The sequence below is a fragment of the Papio anubis genome, chromosome X (assembly GCF_008728515.1).
Source record: "Papio anubis isolate 15944 chromosome X, Panubis1.0, whole genome shotgun sequence".
Taxonomy (NCBI): domain Eukaryota; kingdom Metazoa; phylum Chordata; class Mammalia; order Primates; family Cercopithecidae; genus Papio; species Papio anubis.
In genome coordinates this window covers 23,616,701-23,635,431 of record NC_044996.1, presented here as the reverse complement: position 1 = coordinate 23,635,431, position 18,731 = coordinate 23,616,701, and the positions used below count along the sequence as shown (strand labels likewise).

At 39.4% G+C, this 18,731-nt stretch overlaps 1 protein-coding gene across 6 annotated transcripts in view; it reads right to left on the bottom strand.

The window, feature by feature from the left end:
* ENOX2 (ecto-NOX disulfide-thiol exchanger 2) overlaps positions 1–18,731 on the bottom strand; it is a 290,205-nt gene that overhangs the window by 72,618 nt on the left and 198,856 nt on the right. For all 6 annotated transcript variants that reach the window (XM_031660774.1, XM_031660776.1, XM_031660773.1 and 3 more), the window contains one exon: positions 8,806–8,940. In XM_031660774.1, coding sequence (XP_031516634.1) covers positions 8,806–8,902 — 97 coding nt within the window. In that variant the 5' untranslated portion in view covers positions 8,903–8,940. The remainder of the gene's footprint in view (positions 1–8,805; positions 8,941–18,731) is intronic.

The window sequence follows — 18,731 nt, the reverse complement described above, 5'->3', positions numbered from 1 at the left end:
GAATGAAAATAGAAAGTACACTAAACAGTCAAACTAGACTGACCATGATTTTTCTCAGATTTTTGAAAAGGCGCTTTAGGATCCTGCAGGGCACAGAGCCACTGTCTCGGGCAACTGTTGCCACTATACTGTTGCTATATGGAAGGACCATTGTTCAGTTGGAACAATGTCAGATGACTGACGCTCTACTAGGTGTACTAAGATAACAGTTATCTACAAAACTGTAGAAACCTCAGAGGTGTTCTACATCTGATGTCTGACAAAGACACCACACATGCCTATTTTATGGTTCAACCCTAATAGTTTTTGGCAGGCCCGTTCATGTTGGCTTCTCTTTCTTTTTCTTTTTCTTTTTTTTTTGAGATGGAGTCTCGCTCTTATCATCCAAGCTGGAGTGCAATGGCATGATCTCAGCTCACTGTAACCTCTGCCTCCCAGGTTCAAGCGATTCTCCTGCCTCAGCCTCCCTAGTAGCTGGGATTACAAGCACGCGCCACTACGCCCAGCTAATTTTTGTATTTTTAGTAGAGATGGGGTTTCACCATGTTGGCCAGGTTGGTCTTGAACTCCTGACCTCAGGTGATCTTCCTGCTGTAAAATGCCACCTTTTACCTTTGTGGCAGGGGAGAGGAATACTAGCTACCCATTAATTGGCTACTTATTAATTTCCAGGTTTTATACACTGTATCTGACTTAATCTTCACAACAAACCTAAGGGATGGGAAATAATATTCCCTATTTTACAGATGAGGAAATTGAAACTGACAGAGATAACACAGTAAGGATACACAGTAAGTGGCACTCATTAAACATGCTCCTAACCATTAGTCTACACTGCTTCCCACAAAGTCCACAGTTTCATAGAGAAAGACAGATGCTCTTTGTCAGATTAGTACCTACCTACTCAACTTTGTATGTGGCCTTCAAACCTTCCTATCCAGGAGGCTATCCTGGGGTTGCGTATCTCTAAACCCAGAATTTCCTATTGAGATATTTGACACATGCATTGTCACAGTGTTTTGGGGCCTCTTTTTAAAATTCACTGTTGCAATTTTGTGCCACAAAAGAAGTTGAAATTGTGGCCATGTATCAACTGGAAGTAGGCAAAGGTAGGAAGTGACACACATTGACTATCTTGCTTACATTTTCAGAACGGGACCCTGGTTCTTACTGAAAGCCCCTTTACACTCTCAGAAAGGCTTTGCCTGCACTTAATGACTTCTCCCCATCCAAGTGCCCCTGGCCCGATAAAAGCATTTCCAATCTTTTAGGTGTTCCAGAGACCCCTGAGCCCCAGGAGGTAGTTTTTACTCACAGTAAAACCACTGAAATGCAACCACAGATTATTCCAAAATAACTATTTCAAATAGGATCTAATTATATATGCATAATTAAGCTATTTTATAGAAAGTTATGATTTCAACTGAGCTACATATTTCTGAGACATTATTGTTATTTCTTTAGAGTTCCTACAAAATTCATTGGAAAATTAAGAATTATGCCTGTGTACTGGGAAATTTTAACCCATTATAGTCCTGTCTCTTTTCTACATAGATCCTTTAAGAGACTTTTTAGGCAGTCTTTGTCAGATTAGTATCTACCTACTGAACCTTGTATCTCTCTTCTAATCTGAAGAGAGAACACAGATTTCCAAGCACAACCTGGCTGAGCTGTGAGATGATTCTGGACTTCTCACCAGCCCTCTTGGAGGCACAAGTTCCCAAAGTTTTACACAATGACTCTCAAATTCTACCGACATCTGTCCGGTTTCCCCAAAAGATCATCTAAACACTTGTTTCAGCTCAGCTGGAAAGGTGAGACAGAGCCTGGCTCATGTACAACAGCAAACAATCTGGCAACCTGGGATTGGTGGGTTTTGTGGCACAATTTCAGTTCACAAAGGTCCTCCCAAACATATCTCAAATTTCCACCAGTGGAGCTTTATTCCTTTAGTGCAAGGTTTTGCAAAATCTCCCTTTGTAGCCCATCTTCCCTCAATTCCTTTTTATTCATTTACACTGTGTTCTTGCCTTTTTAGAACATTTGACAGGTCCAGAGTCATGCCCTCCAAAGGTATTCACCTTTGGAGGGGCATTAGTGAGGACATTTCCCACTACATCTGTGGTTCCCAGATTTCTGGAAATGAATAAAATTATATGCATATTTAAGGTCACCAGCCTCTTAATTTGGCAAGAAAAGAAGTGGGGAAAAAGTAACAAAGAAACTAACCAATATCCTATTCATACAGTTCATAAAAGAAAGAACATTTTAAAACCAAAAATACAGGAAGTCTATCACCTCAGAATAAAGGGCAGTCCTTTCAATTGAGCAAATTTAGCTTCATGACAAATTTACTACATTTTTAGTTTTTACATTTTGCCATAGAAGGGTCGTGGCCTACACACCAGTGTTTGGGCTTTTCAGATCACGCAACCATTTCACTTAGCTTGCTCCCCTATATATGAAACTTCCTGTGAAAAACTTCTTTCAGAACTAGAATGTCACACACACACACACACACATTATTAAGGGCCATGAAAAGCTTCACTTCCCCTGAGGACTGGTGTATTTTTTCTTCATGGAAAAATGCAAATTATATAACTGATCAGGTTTCCCTTTTTTGTTTTGGCTGCTTTGTCACAGGGGCAGCTCAACTTCAGAAATCAGGTGGGATTCTATGACCTACACACCTGAATTTTAATTAACTTCCTACCTGGTCTTTGTCTTGTATTCTCATTTATATTTTCCCAGATGCTGATTTATTTTATTTTATTTTTTATAAATTATTGTATTTTTTCATATACTGTAATATTTCTTATATGCTGCCTCAAAGTCTTTGCTGAATGAGGTGATGTAACTCAATAGTTAACCACTGTCTCCATACTGTATACCCTTGCATACCTTCCAATAATTGATGCAGCGTTTCCTCTGCCTACACTGTTCTTAGTTCTTTTATCCTCCTGACATACTCCTATATATCCCTGGACACCTAGTTCAAATGTTACCTCTTTTGTGAACCTTTTCTGACCACCGCCATCTACCTAGCATTTCCCCTCACCATACCTGGGCTAAAATATACTTATTTAGAAGTTTCTGTTATGACACTTGCAACATCATAGTGTAGTGATATTTACTTTGTTGCCTCTGTCACTGCAACTTGAGCTTGAAGGCAAGGATTGCGCCATGCCCATGTTGGGATCCTCTATATCTAGCTCAATAGATCTTCAATGAATGGATGGATAAATAAAAGAACAAATGAATAAAATGAAAGGAAGGCCTTTGAGCTGTTGTCAGTGAAGAGCCAGCTCATATTTGAGAACATGTTGGATTAGGGAGAGAGTGTGGAAGTTCTAAAAGTATTGGAGTCACTATGAGGATAGGAAACTTTGTCTTTTTTGTTCATTGCTTTCTCCCTGGTGCTTCTCACAGTACCTTTATACTGGCAGGCTTCAGTGAATATTTCTTGTATGAATGAATGAATAAGCAAATAGTTTGACTCAGCTCCTTCTCCTAATAGTTTCCATGGGGAGTCTTTTCTTTTTTAATGATTGTTCCTATCACTGTGCATTTACTTATTCCAGCTAGTTAAGGTCATGAAATTCTTATCTCAAAGATCCTCTGGCCCTTGAGCTTCACATACTCTTCCAAAGGCTTTAAATAGTTTAAAATATTTCCATGAGAAAACAGCTCCACAGCATTCACCTACACAGACTGTGATGTAGAGCGCCTCACTATCTGTATTTTGTGGTGTCTTCTCTGGGAGATAGGACCTCGTTCTTTGCGGGGACCTCAATACACAGTCTCTATTACGTTGACCATCTCCTGTTTGTCCTTCTGTGGCCCAGTTAATCTTGTTGTTGCCAGTACTCAAGTCAAAATCATGATGTGCTTATTCCCAAAGAAAAATATGACAATACATAGATCATAAAAACTCATACATTTTTGTTGAAGTAAAGTACTTCTGTAATATCAAGATAAATAACTAAAACATTTTTAACCTTTTCAGCTATACAATATAGAACTAATTCATATTCATAAAAGCAGGGTCTCAGTTATGTCCAAACCAAATGATGATGCCTCTGTCTTTTTGTTTTTGAAAGGATGATCTGGCACAACAGCTAACTGCCAGCTGTTGTGTTACTACGGGAGCTTGATGGCATGGAGGAGATTTAAATGAATATCTCCAGGTGTAGATACGCTCCATGGTGAATCTTGAGAGTACCGTCAGTAGCTTGAATTCAGGTTTGTTTTGAAGAGACATTAATTTTATCTGGTATATATAATGTTTACATATTATTGGCTCTTGGTAACATATATACTATGATGATGAACAGTGCTCTCCTTTCTCAGGATCGTAACTTTTTGCCACTAAAAGCATACTCTATTTGTGGCAGATATTAAAAATAATACAAACCGAAGGCCAGGCCTTCCTGAGGAGCTTGCAGAACAGTGGTCTGTCATTATCATACAAACTCCTTCTTTCTTTCTGTTCCCATCAGAGTTGGCCTGTTGGGTCCAGTGATAACTGCCTCCTTAAGAATGAGAAGGGCTTTGCTCTGAGAATAAGGTCCATGAGTCCATATTTTCCAATATCTTTCATTATGGAGCAGACACAATCAATACAGTGGGGACATCATAATGAGGAACTCTTCTCTTTTTGGACTTCACAGGCTCCACACTTGGCTGCTAAGGATATTTTAATTGAGGGGAAAATAAAAGAAGCAGCAGGCAGTATTTAACAAGTAGCCCTTAATGGGTCCATCCTTGGATTCATCTGGAATGACTGGGGCAGAACGTTCTTTAACCAGAGGGCCTGACTCTATTGAGCTCCACTAACATTAGTCTTATTTGACCAGCTTCTCAAAGCAAATACTCTTGCAGGAAAGACAGCTGCTAGCCAGAGGGGACCGCCTGATCTGCCATCATTATGGATTAACTTTATTGAACCACAGCAGTACAAAACACCATGTTAGTTGAAAGGGAACTCCACACCAAACCTCAGAGATAGCCTGTTTCTACTCCCTACTCAATGAATATAATAACTATGCTAGACATTGCCTTCATGACAAGTGTGTGTCTAAGAGACTCAGTATCCATGACAGTATAGATTAGAGGTCTCTAGGGGCAGTGAAGGAAGCTTACATTATCACTTGTTTTTCATCATTGTCAAAAGACTTCTCTACTGTCACAGACAGGCCAGATGAGACAGGACAAAGAAAAGTCTGCTGGCTCAGTAGGAAACCTCCTGAGGAACATAAAAGTAGCTGAATTACTGAGCCTTTGATGGGTGACTTCAGGCAACAGCTCCATGAGGCTTATTTGCTGCCTTTTCCATTTTAAGAAATCTTGAGGCGTGGGGAGCTGATCAGGGAGATGTTTTAACCCATTGTAAAGATGGCAGGCACTCTGTTCTCCAGACCCTGGCAAGAAGAAAGGTAGGCAGCATTGGAGTGTCGTGCCACCCTTCCATTTCTGTGAAAATCCCCAACAGATTTATAAGGAACAGGCATCAGTACTGTTAGACATATACTATTCTCTTCACCTGTTGCTGTCCAGTATTTCACCAGGGAAAAATTTCACCCTTGCCTTTACTGTCCTTCACTGTTGTTAAAGGTAAAGATGAGTCATAATTCAACTTTTTGTGAGCCACATCGCACATGTGAACTTGAAACAATAATAATAATAATAGCTGAGTTAATTGAGGAATTACTGTGAGCCAGGCATCATTCTAAGGCTTTACATGTATTAACACATGAATCCTCATAACAACCCTATAACATAGGTGTCATTATTATCTGCATTTTACAGATGAAGAAACTGAGGCATAGAGAAGTGAAGTAACTTGTCAACAGTCACACAACTGGTTAATGACAGAGACTTGAACATAGGCATTCTGGATCTAGAACCCATGTTCAAATCTCAGTGGTAAACTGCCTTCCTAAAATAATACAGATACAAGAAAAACCAGTTCACACATAACTTAAGTGATTTTATACATAGCTTTACAAAGTATATCTCAGCCTGATGTTATTGCCCCATGCACTTTAAGACAAGAAGGGAACTACTGAACTAATACCAGCATTTCTATGACCAGGTTTCCAAACAGTCAAGTAAGTTTCACTGGAGCATGGTGGCAGGCAGAATCACTGAATTACAGGTCAAAGAGAAACCATTTCTTTACAGTCGTTAAGAAAACAAGATGTGGAGAAGGGAGCCAAAGGTAGAAATTAAAAATACTCTTGAGGTTTCAAATGTCTGGTTGAAGCTGGATGTACAGAACGCTTATTAGCATATTAGCGTTGACAGTGGCTGCATAGCATCCAAATACTTTCAATTTAAGTGGGAGCTTAGCAGCGATTTGAAGAATGTATGTTAGTACTTCCTCTACATCAGAGCATATAGTACTGCTAAGAGTAGTAATAATGATGACAGTTTATCTTTATTGGGTGCTTATTATATGGTAAGCAGTGTGCTAAGTATATTATTTAATGTCCACAGCAATCCTATGAGCTAGGACACTATCATTATCTCCATTTTACAGATGAGAAAACTGAGGAACAGACAGGTCAAGTAACTTGCTTAAGGTAACATAGTAAGTGGCAGAGCAAGGACTCAAACCCAGGTAATCCTCTAACTTCAAGGCCTGTGTTGTGAAGCACTAAGCAAGATACTGTTATGAGGATTCAAGCCCTCTACCACACTGTTAAGAAAACTTACCACAATTTTCTAGCCTTATTATTGACCCCAGCTCAAGCTTTGGGTCTGTAATGATTGCTTAGTGGAATTTTTGTTCTCAATGCTAGGCCTTTCTTTTTCCATGTTATAGATGGGTGGCTAAGTATTGAATATTACTTTGTGAGCATAGATTTATGCTTATATATGATAATTTACAAATCATATGATATCAGTTAACATTTAGTCCCCTGGACCAGAGCGCAGATGTGGCCTCAATATTTTTCCTGGGACTTTTACACATATGGTCCAGACTGTCATAAACTGGAAATATTTAAGTCAAATTAGATTGTCTAGTCATCTTAGACTATAAGTATTGTGACTCAGGGACACTCTATATGGAGCTATAAAACAATATATATTTCAGTTTAAATTCTATTATAATCAAATAATAAAGAGGTACTAAATACAAAACTTGTTACTTCCTTAGAAATGTCTATGAGAAATACATTAATAATGATTTTTGAAGTATTTTAATAGCTGCCATTTTTGAGCACCTTCTATGTACCATTGTGCTAAACATGATTTAATTGTCATCCTAGGAGTTAGGCACTATTAGTCTGACTTTGTAGATGAGGACACTGAGTCTCAGAAGATACACAACTGCTCGAGATCAAATAGTGAAAGAAACAGGCTTGGAAGCCAAGCAGACTGACTCCAGCACCTGACATCTTAACCATTCTGCAATATTGGCTCCTACAGTAACATTCACTGATCCCAGATTGGCCCCACTAGTCATTCAAAACCTAAGGAAATCCATGGTCCAATCACTGTAGCTCTCAAAGGATGTTTGGTGGTTCATTTCAATTGTTGTTGGTCTAATGGAGAAGAATACAGTCTGGTGAACTACAACCTATGGTATGAATTATAGTTTGGCAGAGTTCTTTGCACCTGCCACATATAGAATTTAGACTCCTTTTTTTTTCTCCACCCATTTCTTATTCACATACCTTTTTTTCTTCTTGTTTGGTTGCTTTTATGCTTGTTTCTTGGCTTTTGATGTAACAACATTTCTTAATTCATTATTGGTATTGCTGTCTAGCATAGCCCACCCTCGTTATAACTTATAAGGATTTATAATCTGCACTGGAATTGTGAAATAATATTTTGGGGGGTGTAGCTAACTATATAAATAAATGGCAAGGCAAAATGGCATTACTCTAAATCTGTTTATCAACTTTAATGTGCCTGTGAAGCACCTGGGGATCTTGCGAAAATGCAGCTTCTGATTCAGTAGGTCTGTGCTGGGGCCTGAGATTCTGGGATTCTAAGTGGTTCCCAGGTTATGCAGGGCACACTTTGAGTAGCAAGGTTCTAGATTGGCCTGGTCCTGTTGTGCTTTTAAGTAGAGTCACAATTAATTGAATCTGGGGAGATTAATGTTTAGGCTGTTTAAAAAGCTGCCTCAGGCTCCCTGAGATGGCAATTCCCAAATGTCTTCAAAAATTCATTGTAATGATTAATTAGCTCTCACTGTCCAGGAAGCTTTTTTGTGTCTAAACAAAACCCTTCAGGTGCTGTGATGTTCTGCTTCTCATTTTATCTTTAGTGGAGGCGGAGTTAGTCCGCCATGTCAGTTCTATTACAGGTTACTTTGTTTATGTATATATGTATGTGTGTGTGTATTTACACACAGTTATTCAATGTTAAAAACAGTCTTTGGGCTGTCCTCCACCATCTCCTTTCTCTCCTCTAGGAATCTAATATTTTGGAGATATCTACGTCAGTTCTCTTTCTGTCTCCATGTTTATTTGCCTCCTTTATGAAATCTATAAAATTACACAAGCTTTGTAATTCCTCGCCAAAATCCTCTTGCCTTGTATTTCAAAGAGCTGTTTAAAGCTTCAATGACCCTAGCCTGCATTGGATATACCCCCAGCATGTCCAAAGTGCAAAACGGAGTATACTAGTAACTACCGGCTACCCAGACTATAAAGCTCATATTACAAAAATGCACACTCTAGGCAGAATCTGGTAAATGTCAACTTCAAAATAAGTTGTGTCATACTGCTATATTTATTACCACATGGTCAATAAAAATAAGCACTTGCGAGGTGATTAAAAATAACATACCAGGTAAAATTGGTTGTCCGGCAATTCCCAGCGGTGCCATTCCAAGATTATTCATTGCTGTGGCCCATGCAGTTGGATCAGACATAGGTAGTGTCATTGCAGTGGAATCCACATTCAGAGTTCTACTGTTATCAGCTGAAAAGAAATGACAAGCAAAATAATTTGTTGTGTTAAGGCTCTAGCATCTAGTTTACTTATAAACATAAATTCTGGCAAACTCTTTAGGGAAATGGCTGGAGAAATGGACAAGTGGTGAATCAGGCCTCAATGCCAGCTTTCTTACAAGGGTTAAAACAATACAGCTTGAACTGGCAGGAAGTCATGGAATTTGAAAGCAATTTACCAGATGGCATTTTAGTATAAGTGTTTGCTTCCTTCTCTCCCTTTCTTCCTTCTCTCTCTCTCTCTCTCTCTCTCTCTCTGTCTCTCTCTCTCTCTTTTTCAAGCATACTCAACAGAGGAGCTTGGAATGATTAAGAAGTTTCCTATTCTTCTCATAGTCCACTAGCATATGATTACTTCAGCAGCTTCTATCCAAACTACTTATGCATGTAAAGCAAGAAAAAACATCCTAGGGCTTCTGTAGTTGGCAATAAAAGATGAGAATTATACTCCTGATGTAATTTCATATCTTTGAGGCAGTACTATTGAATAGAGCTGGACACATAATCAGCAGACATCAAATTAGCTGAATGACAATTTTGGGGGTTAGGGGAACAATGAGAAAAAGCAGACTAGAGACACAGTCCCTGCCCTCAAAGGTTGTACAATAAAATTGAAGATACTGATGATGATGGTGATAATTATTACCATTATCACTACCTCCACCCACTACTACCTCTGTTGAACACTTACTGTATACCAGGTAAATCACTTGGCATGCATCATTCTCATTTAACTTTCAGAATAGCCCTATGAGGTAGGGACAATTTATATCACCACTTAATAGAAGTTTTAGAGACATTTAAGAGAAGTTTTGAAAGGTCAAATATATTGTCCAAGGTCATACAGAATGTATAATTTTTAGCCACTATGCTTTACTGTCTTCAGTTAAACAACTAGGAAACAATGAAAGACTCAAATGGTATAGATCAGAAATGTTCCTGTAGTTTACGGTATGCAGAGCTACTGTGGCCTAAGCAGGAAATATTTCATGGAGAAAATAGGACTGAACAGAATGGACCAGATTTATATAGAGCATGTCATGAGTGATGAGTAGTTATTAGATAGGTAAAGTAAAGGGGCCAGACATCCCAGGAGCAGGAATGATATAAGCAAAGACATTGAAATGGGTTTTATAAGCACGTACATGTACACAGTGTTGGGAGAGATATAGTCATGAGTCATCTGAGCACAAACGGACTTTTGTTTCGGGAAATTTTCCTCTGACTACTGATAGCTGTAGAAAAAATATTTCTATGGCTTTTTTCCTACCTCCCAGTACACACTTCTGCCAATTACAACCCATGAAGGCAACTCTCTTCTAACAGTAGCTTGCTAAAGTCCAAGGCAACATCAGGGCTGACCCTTGCCAGGGTTACTTATACATGTGCTCTTTTGGTCACTGATTGGTCAGAACAAGCAAATGTAAATGTTTAAAAACATTATTTCTGAAATATTAGTTTTTGTCATTTTTCTGTGCTGCCTTTGCCTCCTCCCCCTTAATCCCCTCTTCACACATATACAGTGATTGATGGCACTAAGTGTTCATTAATTACAGTCAGAAGTCACATTTCAGAGCTAGTGATTTCTCCATGTGTAGGAACTTTAGTCGTCATATCCAGCTTTCAGTGTTCTCTCACAAAGGCATATCCAGAGGCTAGAAATAGCCTCCTTGCAAATATTATCAAGAAAACAAACATGGGATGCTGAATATCCTTTGGGTTGAGAGTTTACATAGTGATAATTAGTCTACTTGGACTTCCAAGCCCCCAGTTAGGGGAGATTTTAGAAAATGTTATAGCTGAAAGATATCTTTAGAGATTATTGAGTCTATACCCTGATTTTCTCTGGTTGCTGGAGAATCACTCCCAGAAGAAACTGGTAGGTTTAGAAGGACTGGGACCCAATGCCAAAAATAATTTCTTGCAACAGTTTGGCTACTGATTGGTTCTGCAGTCCTGACAAATATTAAAACGAACGAACGAACAAACAAACAAACAAACAGGAACACTTCTCAGTAAAGGATTTTGGGGTCAAAGAATGAGAATTTATAATGTATCAACCTAGCCAAACTCTGGACTAATTAGGGGCGGGATAAGTGTTTGGGGGAAGACAATGATCTCAATTACAATTTTGAGGGAAAATACAGTATTGTTATTTTCAAAACGTATAGTAATTCACAATGCTTGTTAAAATGTTAGCAAGTAGAGTTCCTGCTATGTTTGTTTACAGGAACAGATAAGGAACATGTGTAATTAACAGCATTATTTTGCCTCAATGAATGTGGTTCTTAAATACTTAGGAAATTTTGCTTTAAATGTCCTTCTTATTGCCCTTCCCTCCCCTAACACCCATCTCCACCTGTCAAAATCCCACTCATTTTTGAAGGGCCATCTCAAATGCTACCTTGTTTGTGAAACTGAAATGGCCAGGTGGGAAGGACTCCCTGGCAGAGCCTCCCACTGACCTGCACCCTGGGGTGGAGCCTTGGAAGTTCATGTGTTTGCAGTGGGAAGGAGCCTGGCCCCTCCTCTTCCTGGGTGGAACCTGGGATTCAATCTACCAGGTGGGAAGCACACCAGCAGGGATTTGGCCTTGCAGAGGGTCCCTGTTTCCCTTTTTTACCCCTTTTTCCCCAATAAATTCCATTTTTCTCACCCTTCAAAGTGTCTGCAAGCCTAATCTCTCACGGCTGTGTGACAAGGACCTGGCTCTTAGCTGAACTAAGGAAAAAGTCCTATAACAAAACCACCTCATTGGAATTAATTACTTCTTCTGATGTGTTCTCATAGCATTTTATCTAGAATTTGATTTTCACGTTTGCTCATTCTCTTACTCATTCCCTGCAAAGTAAACTTTTTTGAGTCTTACTATATGCCCTGCTGTTTTGCTAGTAACTAGGAATACAGAGATGAACAAAACTCATTTACTGCTCTGGAAGAATTCAAAATATAGTGAGAGGGACAGACATATAAACAATCCAATATAAATTATTATAATAAGTACTGTAATTAAACCAAGAGTGGAGTGCTCTGGGAACACAGAGGAGTAATTAAAGCTGCTGGAATGGGTTTGGGTATATGTGTTTCTGGTTGTGGGGTGAAGGAGGAATGCCATGGAAGCCTTCACTGGGAAAGAATCATTTGAAATGAGTCTTTAAGGAGGGACAGGATTTTCTTCCAGGTAGTGAATGGAAGACTGGGGTAAAAAGAGCATTCCAGTACTGGTACCAAAACAGAGATATAGACCAATGGAACAGAACGGAGCGCTCAGAAATAATACCACACATCTACAGCCATCTGATCTTTGACAAACCTGACAAAAACAAGAAATGGGGAAAGGATTCCCTATTTAATAAATGGTGCTGGGAAAATTGGCTAGCCATAAGTAGAAAGCTGCAACTGGATCCTTTCCTTACTCCTTATACGAAAATTAATTCAAGATGTATTAGAGACTTAAATGTTAGACCTAAAACCATATAAAACCCTAGAAGAAAACCTAGGGAATACCATTCAGGACATAGGCATGGGCAAGGACTTCATGTCTAAAACACCAAAAGCAATGGCAACAAAAGCCAAAATTGACAAATGGGATCTAATTAAACTAAAGAGCTTCTGCATAGCAAAAGAAACTACCATCAGAGTGAACAGGCAACCTACAGAATGGGAGAAAATTTGTGCAATCTATTCATCTGACAAAGGGCTAATATCCAAAACCTATAAAGAACTCAATCAAATTTACAAGAAAAAAACAACCCCATCAAAAAGTGGGCAAAGGATATGAACAGACACTTCTCAAAAGAAGACATTCATACAGCCAACAGACACATGAAAAAATGCTCATCATCACTCGCCATCAGAGAAATGCAAATCAAAACCACAATGAGATACCATCTCACACCAGTTAGAATGGCAATCATTAAAAAATCAGGAAACAACAGGTGCTGGAGAGGATGTGGGGAAATAGGAACACTTTTACACTGTTGGTGGGACTGTAAACTAGTTCAACCATTGTGGAAAACAGTGTGGCGATTCCTCAAGGATCTAGAACTAGAAATACCATTTGACCCAGCCATCCCATTACTGGGGATATACCCAAAGGATTATAAATCATGCTGCTATAAAGACACATGCACATGTATGTTTATTGCAGCACTATTCACAATAGCAAAGACTTGGAATCAACCCAAATGTCCATCAGTGACAGATTGGATTAAGAAAATGTGGCACATCTACACCGTGGAATACTATGCAGCCATAAAAAAGGATGAGTTCGTGTCCTTTGTAGGGACATGGATGCAGCTGGAAACCATCATTCTTAGCAAACTATCACAAGAACAGAAAACCAAACACCGCATGTTCTCACTCATAGGTGGGAACTGAACAATGAGATCACTTGGACTCGGGAAGGGGAACATCACACACCAGGGCCTATCATGGGGAGGGGGTGGGGGGAGGGATTGTACTGGGAGTTATACCTGATGTAAATGACGAGTTGATGGGTGCTGACGAGTTGATGGGTGCAGCACAGCAACATGGCACAAGTATACATATGTAACAAACCTGCACGTTATGCACATGTACCCTAGAACTTAAAGTATAATAATAATTAATTCTTTCTCTAGGACAGCTGAATACTTGAAGAAATTTGCTTAGTTACAACCAGGGATCTATGCCCAACCAGTAACTCAGTTTGATCTCATTAGCTATGAACTTTTCCCCATATTGGCATAATCATAAAGAAAAGCTTGCAAAATTTTGTTTTAAAAGGGAAATCCCAGATGATCACCTCTGGCAGCAATCTGGATTCAAGGTCCACAGTAACAAAACATGTTGTGCTAAGCATCTGTTTAGAATTATCACTTAGTGGTGGAAAAGTTAAGTTCTGGATCCACTTTTCAGACTAGAAATGGACATCTAGTAATTTTCCCCTGAATCCTACAATCCCTGGTAGCAGCCAAGAATATTCAGAAGGTGAGTGCTACTGGCTGTCAAGTGGTCTTCAAAATACCTACCCCAAGTCTGAAGAACATGTCCTGCCATGCTGGTTCTCCTATTCTGCTGTGTGACAAGTTCTCAAGAGGTCAGAGATTGTAGAGTGGGTTGTAAGTAAGTGCCTTCTAGGTAATTTGGTTGAAGATATGGCACTTTGGAATAAGCTCCATTGGCACCAAAAGAATACAAGATTTGGAAGTGATCACCTACTTCCACTTGGTATCATTTTATAACTATCAAATCTCTGCCATCTGTTTATTTTTGTCTTGTTGATACATTGCTGATTAACTTGTCAATCACTGTCAAAGTTATTTGATTTTGAAGACTACACACACACACACACACACACACACACACACACAATTTCCTCTGAAACAAGGACAACAGTATGTTGGTGCCATCTCTTCAACTATATTCTTTCATTAAGACAAAAACTCTCCTTCACTGATTATTTACTCTCCTACAATTCTCTTTATTATGTCCAAGTGTATATCCATTGGTTTTTATGCTTACTGTTATTTTGTTACACATTATTGTGCAAAGTTGAGGAGACAGTTTTGTCAACAAACATCTACTGAAAGCCTGTTAACCACAGGAAACAATCCTGTCTAATCATCAAGAGCATTGGTCTGGGAGTCAGATGGCTCTGGACTAGAGTCTAACTCTATTACTTAGCAACCGTAATGTGCTCATTCACTTTCTTTCTTCTCCTCTTGCCTGCCTGCCTTCTGGTCTTCCTTTCATATTTACCATACAGTCACTGAACATTTTCTATGTGTCAGGCAGTATCGTAGATGTTGAGGATATTAGAGTGAGTCAAAGAGACCTCATCCCTTTTGTAGGGACATGGGTGCAGCTGGAAACCATCATTCTTAGCAAACTATCACAAGAACAGAAAACCAAACACCGCATGTTCTCACTCATAGGTGGGAACTGAACAATGAGATCACTTGGACTCGGGAAGGGGAACATCACACACGGGGGTCGATCAGGGGGGGGGGGGAGGGGGGGGGGGGGAGGGATTGCATTGGGAGTTATACCTGATGTAAATGACGAGTTGATGGGTGCTGACGAGTTGATGGGTGCAGCACAGCAACATGGCACAAGTATACATATGTAATAAACCTGCACGTTATGCACATGTACCCTAGAACTTAAAGTATAATAATAATAATAATAATAATAATAATAATAATAATAAAAAGAGACCTCATCCTTGCTCTTGTAGAACTTATACTCTAATGCAATAGACAGATATTAAAATACAAATAATTATAAAATAATTATGCATTGTAATAAGTGTTACGAGGAAATAACTGTGTTTGATGAAAAAAATGGCAAGCTATTAAATTAGGAAAATGAAAGCATCCACCTTATAGGTTTGTTGAAGATTAGATAATGTGGGTAAAAAATTTAGCATGTCTTCTGGCTCATATTTAGCACTCAGTAAATGGCCATAATAACATGGTAATAGTTACTGCAGTGGTGTGATCCTGGCTCACTGCAACTTCCGTCTCCTGGGTTTAGGTGATTCTCGTGCCTCAGCCTCCTGAGTAGCTGGGACTATAGGCATGTGCCACCACGCCCAGCTAATTTTTATATTTTTAGTAGACATGGGGTTTTACCATGTTGACCCAGCTGGGCTTGAACTCCTGACCTCAAATGATCCACCTGCCTCCCCAAGTGCTGGGATTTACAGGCATGAGTTAATTAGCTGTGAGGCGAATAGTTAACATGGTAAACGATGAGGAAGTGGTCACAGACCTTGAAGGGCTCAAAGTCTACTGAGAGAACCAAGCATATACATGAATTACTAGAATACATTGTATGAATAATGAATAATTGTTCATGCAATAATAATGAATAATGAATAATGAAACTGAGGCACAGAAAGTTTAAGTGATCAGCTCAACATTGCACAGCTAATAAGTGGTACAGCAGGAATATAAGCCTAGTCAGCTCTGATGCCAATCCTCACAATGTAACTCATCACACTAAACTCTCTTCCAAAGAGTACATTTATTTTGTGTTCTCCTAGCTCACTGAAGACATTGCTATCATAGCCCTTACTACATTATATTTTTTGGGTATTTTTCCATGTCTGTCTCTCCCCAGAAAGCTTATTCCTCCGTTATTCCTAGTGCCTAGACACAGTGTCTGACATAGAAAAGATGTTCAACAAGCTATTTTAAACAAATACATGAGGAAATATAAGAGTATACAAAAGAGTCCTCCACAGATATTCTTTCCAGAAGCAGGTGTCAAACTATTCAGAACAGGATACTACTCTATCATTGTACTACGATAAAATCTCTTTTGGAGGGTTTCTTTTGAGGTCTGAGTGTTAAACAAAAATTTCAAATGGAAAAAGAAAGGAAGATAAAATGGTGACAATTTGAAGTATTATAATCCTTACATGCTGATAATATAAAAAATTCACAATTACAGACATATAAACTTCAAGGAAGATAAATCTGGGGATGGGAAGATAGCATCACTGAGAAATTCTTCACTTATGAGAGGGAACTCAAATTTCTTAGAGAATTTAAGGTAATTAAATTACTAAAATAAAAGTCCATGTAGCAGTCATATTTGTTAATTCCTTGAGGCCATGGGACATAAACCTCATTTACTTTTTGTATTCTTTACTGTGACTAGCTCAAAGTAGGTGCCAATAACTGTGTTTTTAAATAAGAAAACTCTACAAGACCTCAGCAACTGTACAAAGTGTGGCTTTCCTCCATAGCCTATTTCATAGACCCACAGCCATCTAAAATCTCTTTGCATTGTGTAGTCCTGAACTGTCAACTTGGCTCTCTAGCCATTTCTACAGGAAGAAGATAGTAGTCTCAGCTGGGCGCGGTAGCTCATGCCTGTAAATCCCAGCACTTTGGGAGGTAGGTGGATCATTTGAGGTCAGGAGTTCAAGACCAGCTGGGTCAACATGGTAAAACCCCATGTCTACTAAAAATATAAAAATTAGCTGGGCGTGGTGGCACATGCTGATAGTCCCAGCTACTCAGGAGGCTGAGGCACGAGAATCACTTGAATCCAGGAGACGGAAGTTGCAGTGAGCCGAGATCACACCACTACACTCCAGCCTGGGTGACAGAGTGAGACTCTGTCTCGAAAAAAGGAAAGAAAGAAAGAAAGGAAGGAAGGAAGGAAGGAAGGAAGGAAGGAAGGAAGGAAGGAAGGGAGGAAGGGAGGGAGGGAGTAAGGGAGGGAGGGAGGAAGGGAGGGAGGAAGGAAGGAAGAAAGAAGGAAAGAAAGAAAGAGAGAGAGAGAGAGAGAGAGAAATAAATAAATAAATAGTGGTCTAAAGGTGGGTGGGACATGGGACATCAGGCCTTCAGAATGCACTAGGACTCAGATAAATGATGAATAATAGTTTTATTTTTAATACTTTAAGTTCTGGGATACATGTACAAAACATGCAGGTTTGTTACATAGGTATACACGTGCCATGGTGGTTTGCTGCACCCATCAACCTGTCATCTACATTAGGTATTTCTCCTAATGCTATCCCTCTCCTAGCCCCCGACCCCCTGACAGGCCCTGGTGTGTGATGTCCCCCTCCCTGTGTCCATGTGTTCTCATTGTTCAACTCCCACTTATGAGTGAGTACATATGGTATTTGGTTTTCTTAATAGTTTTAATGATAGCAATTATAATAAGACTAATAAGAGTTAACAGTTATATAATGCTTACTATGCACCTCACACTGTTCTAGGCACTTTATGTATATTAATTTAAAACTCACAACAATCCTATGAAGTAGGTCCTTTCATTATCCCCATTTTACTGATGAGGTAACAGGAACGGAGAAGTTAAGCAAGTTATCCATATTTATATAGCTAGCTTGCAGTAGAGCTGAGATTCAAACTCAGGTAGTCTGGCTCCACAATTCATGCTCTTGACCACTATGCCCTACCAAACTAGGGGATTCATCAAATTATGTAATATTTGAGATGAGGGCTCTAGAGCTCATCATTATACAGATGGGTGCTCTCAATGTCCTCTATTGCAGTGCTAAGTTTGCCCCGCAGGGGACATTTGGCAGTATCTGGAGACATTTTTGATTGTCATACCTGGCAGCAGGTAGTTGCTACTGACATCTAGTAGAGGCCAGGGGCGCTGCTAAACATCCTATAACGTATGGGGCAACCCCCTATAAGAACCAATTATCTGGCCTAAAATGTCAATAGTGCTGAGGTTGAGAAATCCTGTTCTACTGTAGCAATTTTTATGTGTTCTTACTGGAGAACACCTTATACTCCTGGTTTCTTCCACAATCCTTTTCCATCTATCACATGTATAGGCAACTCCAACTTCTGTAGTTTATGCCCTACCCTACTCTCTTATGCTATTGTGCAACTAAGACTATCTGATCAAACCCTCCTCCCTGACTCCATCTCAAGAACCTATTAACGCTTTTAGCACAGTTACTTCTATGCTTCGCATCAAAGAAATGATGTTTGTCATGGGGAGTCCAGGTACCATGGAATGCTGATAGGTTGCTGTTTGAGAATAGTCCTGGAAATAGCAGTAGGCACACCATGACAAAGGAAAGAGAAAGGAAGTTTAGAAAATGCTTGCACAAAATGTGGAAGAAAACCTCATTTCTGGCATATCACATAGGACCTCACATACAGTAGGCACTCAAGAAGTATTTGTTGTGATAGATTATGACCCAGGGGCAGGGTTGGGTGTCCTACCAAGGAATAACATTATTTTCTGTTCTCTAAGGGAAAGGAAACAGCAGAATAA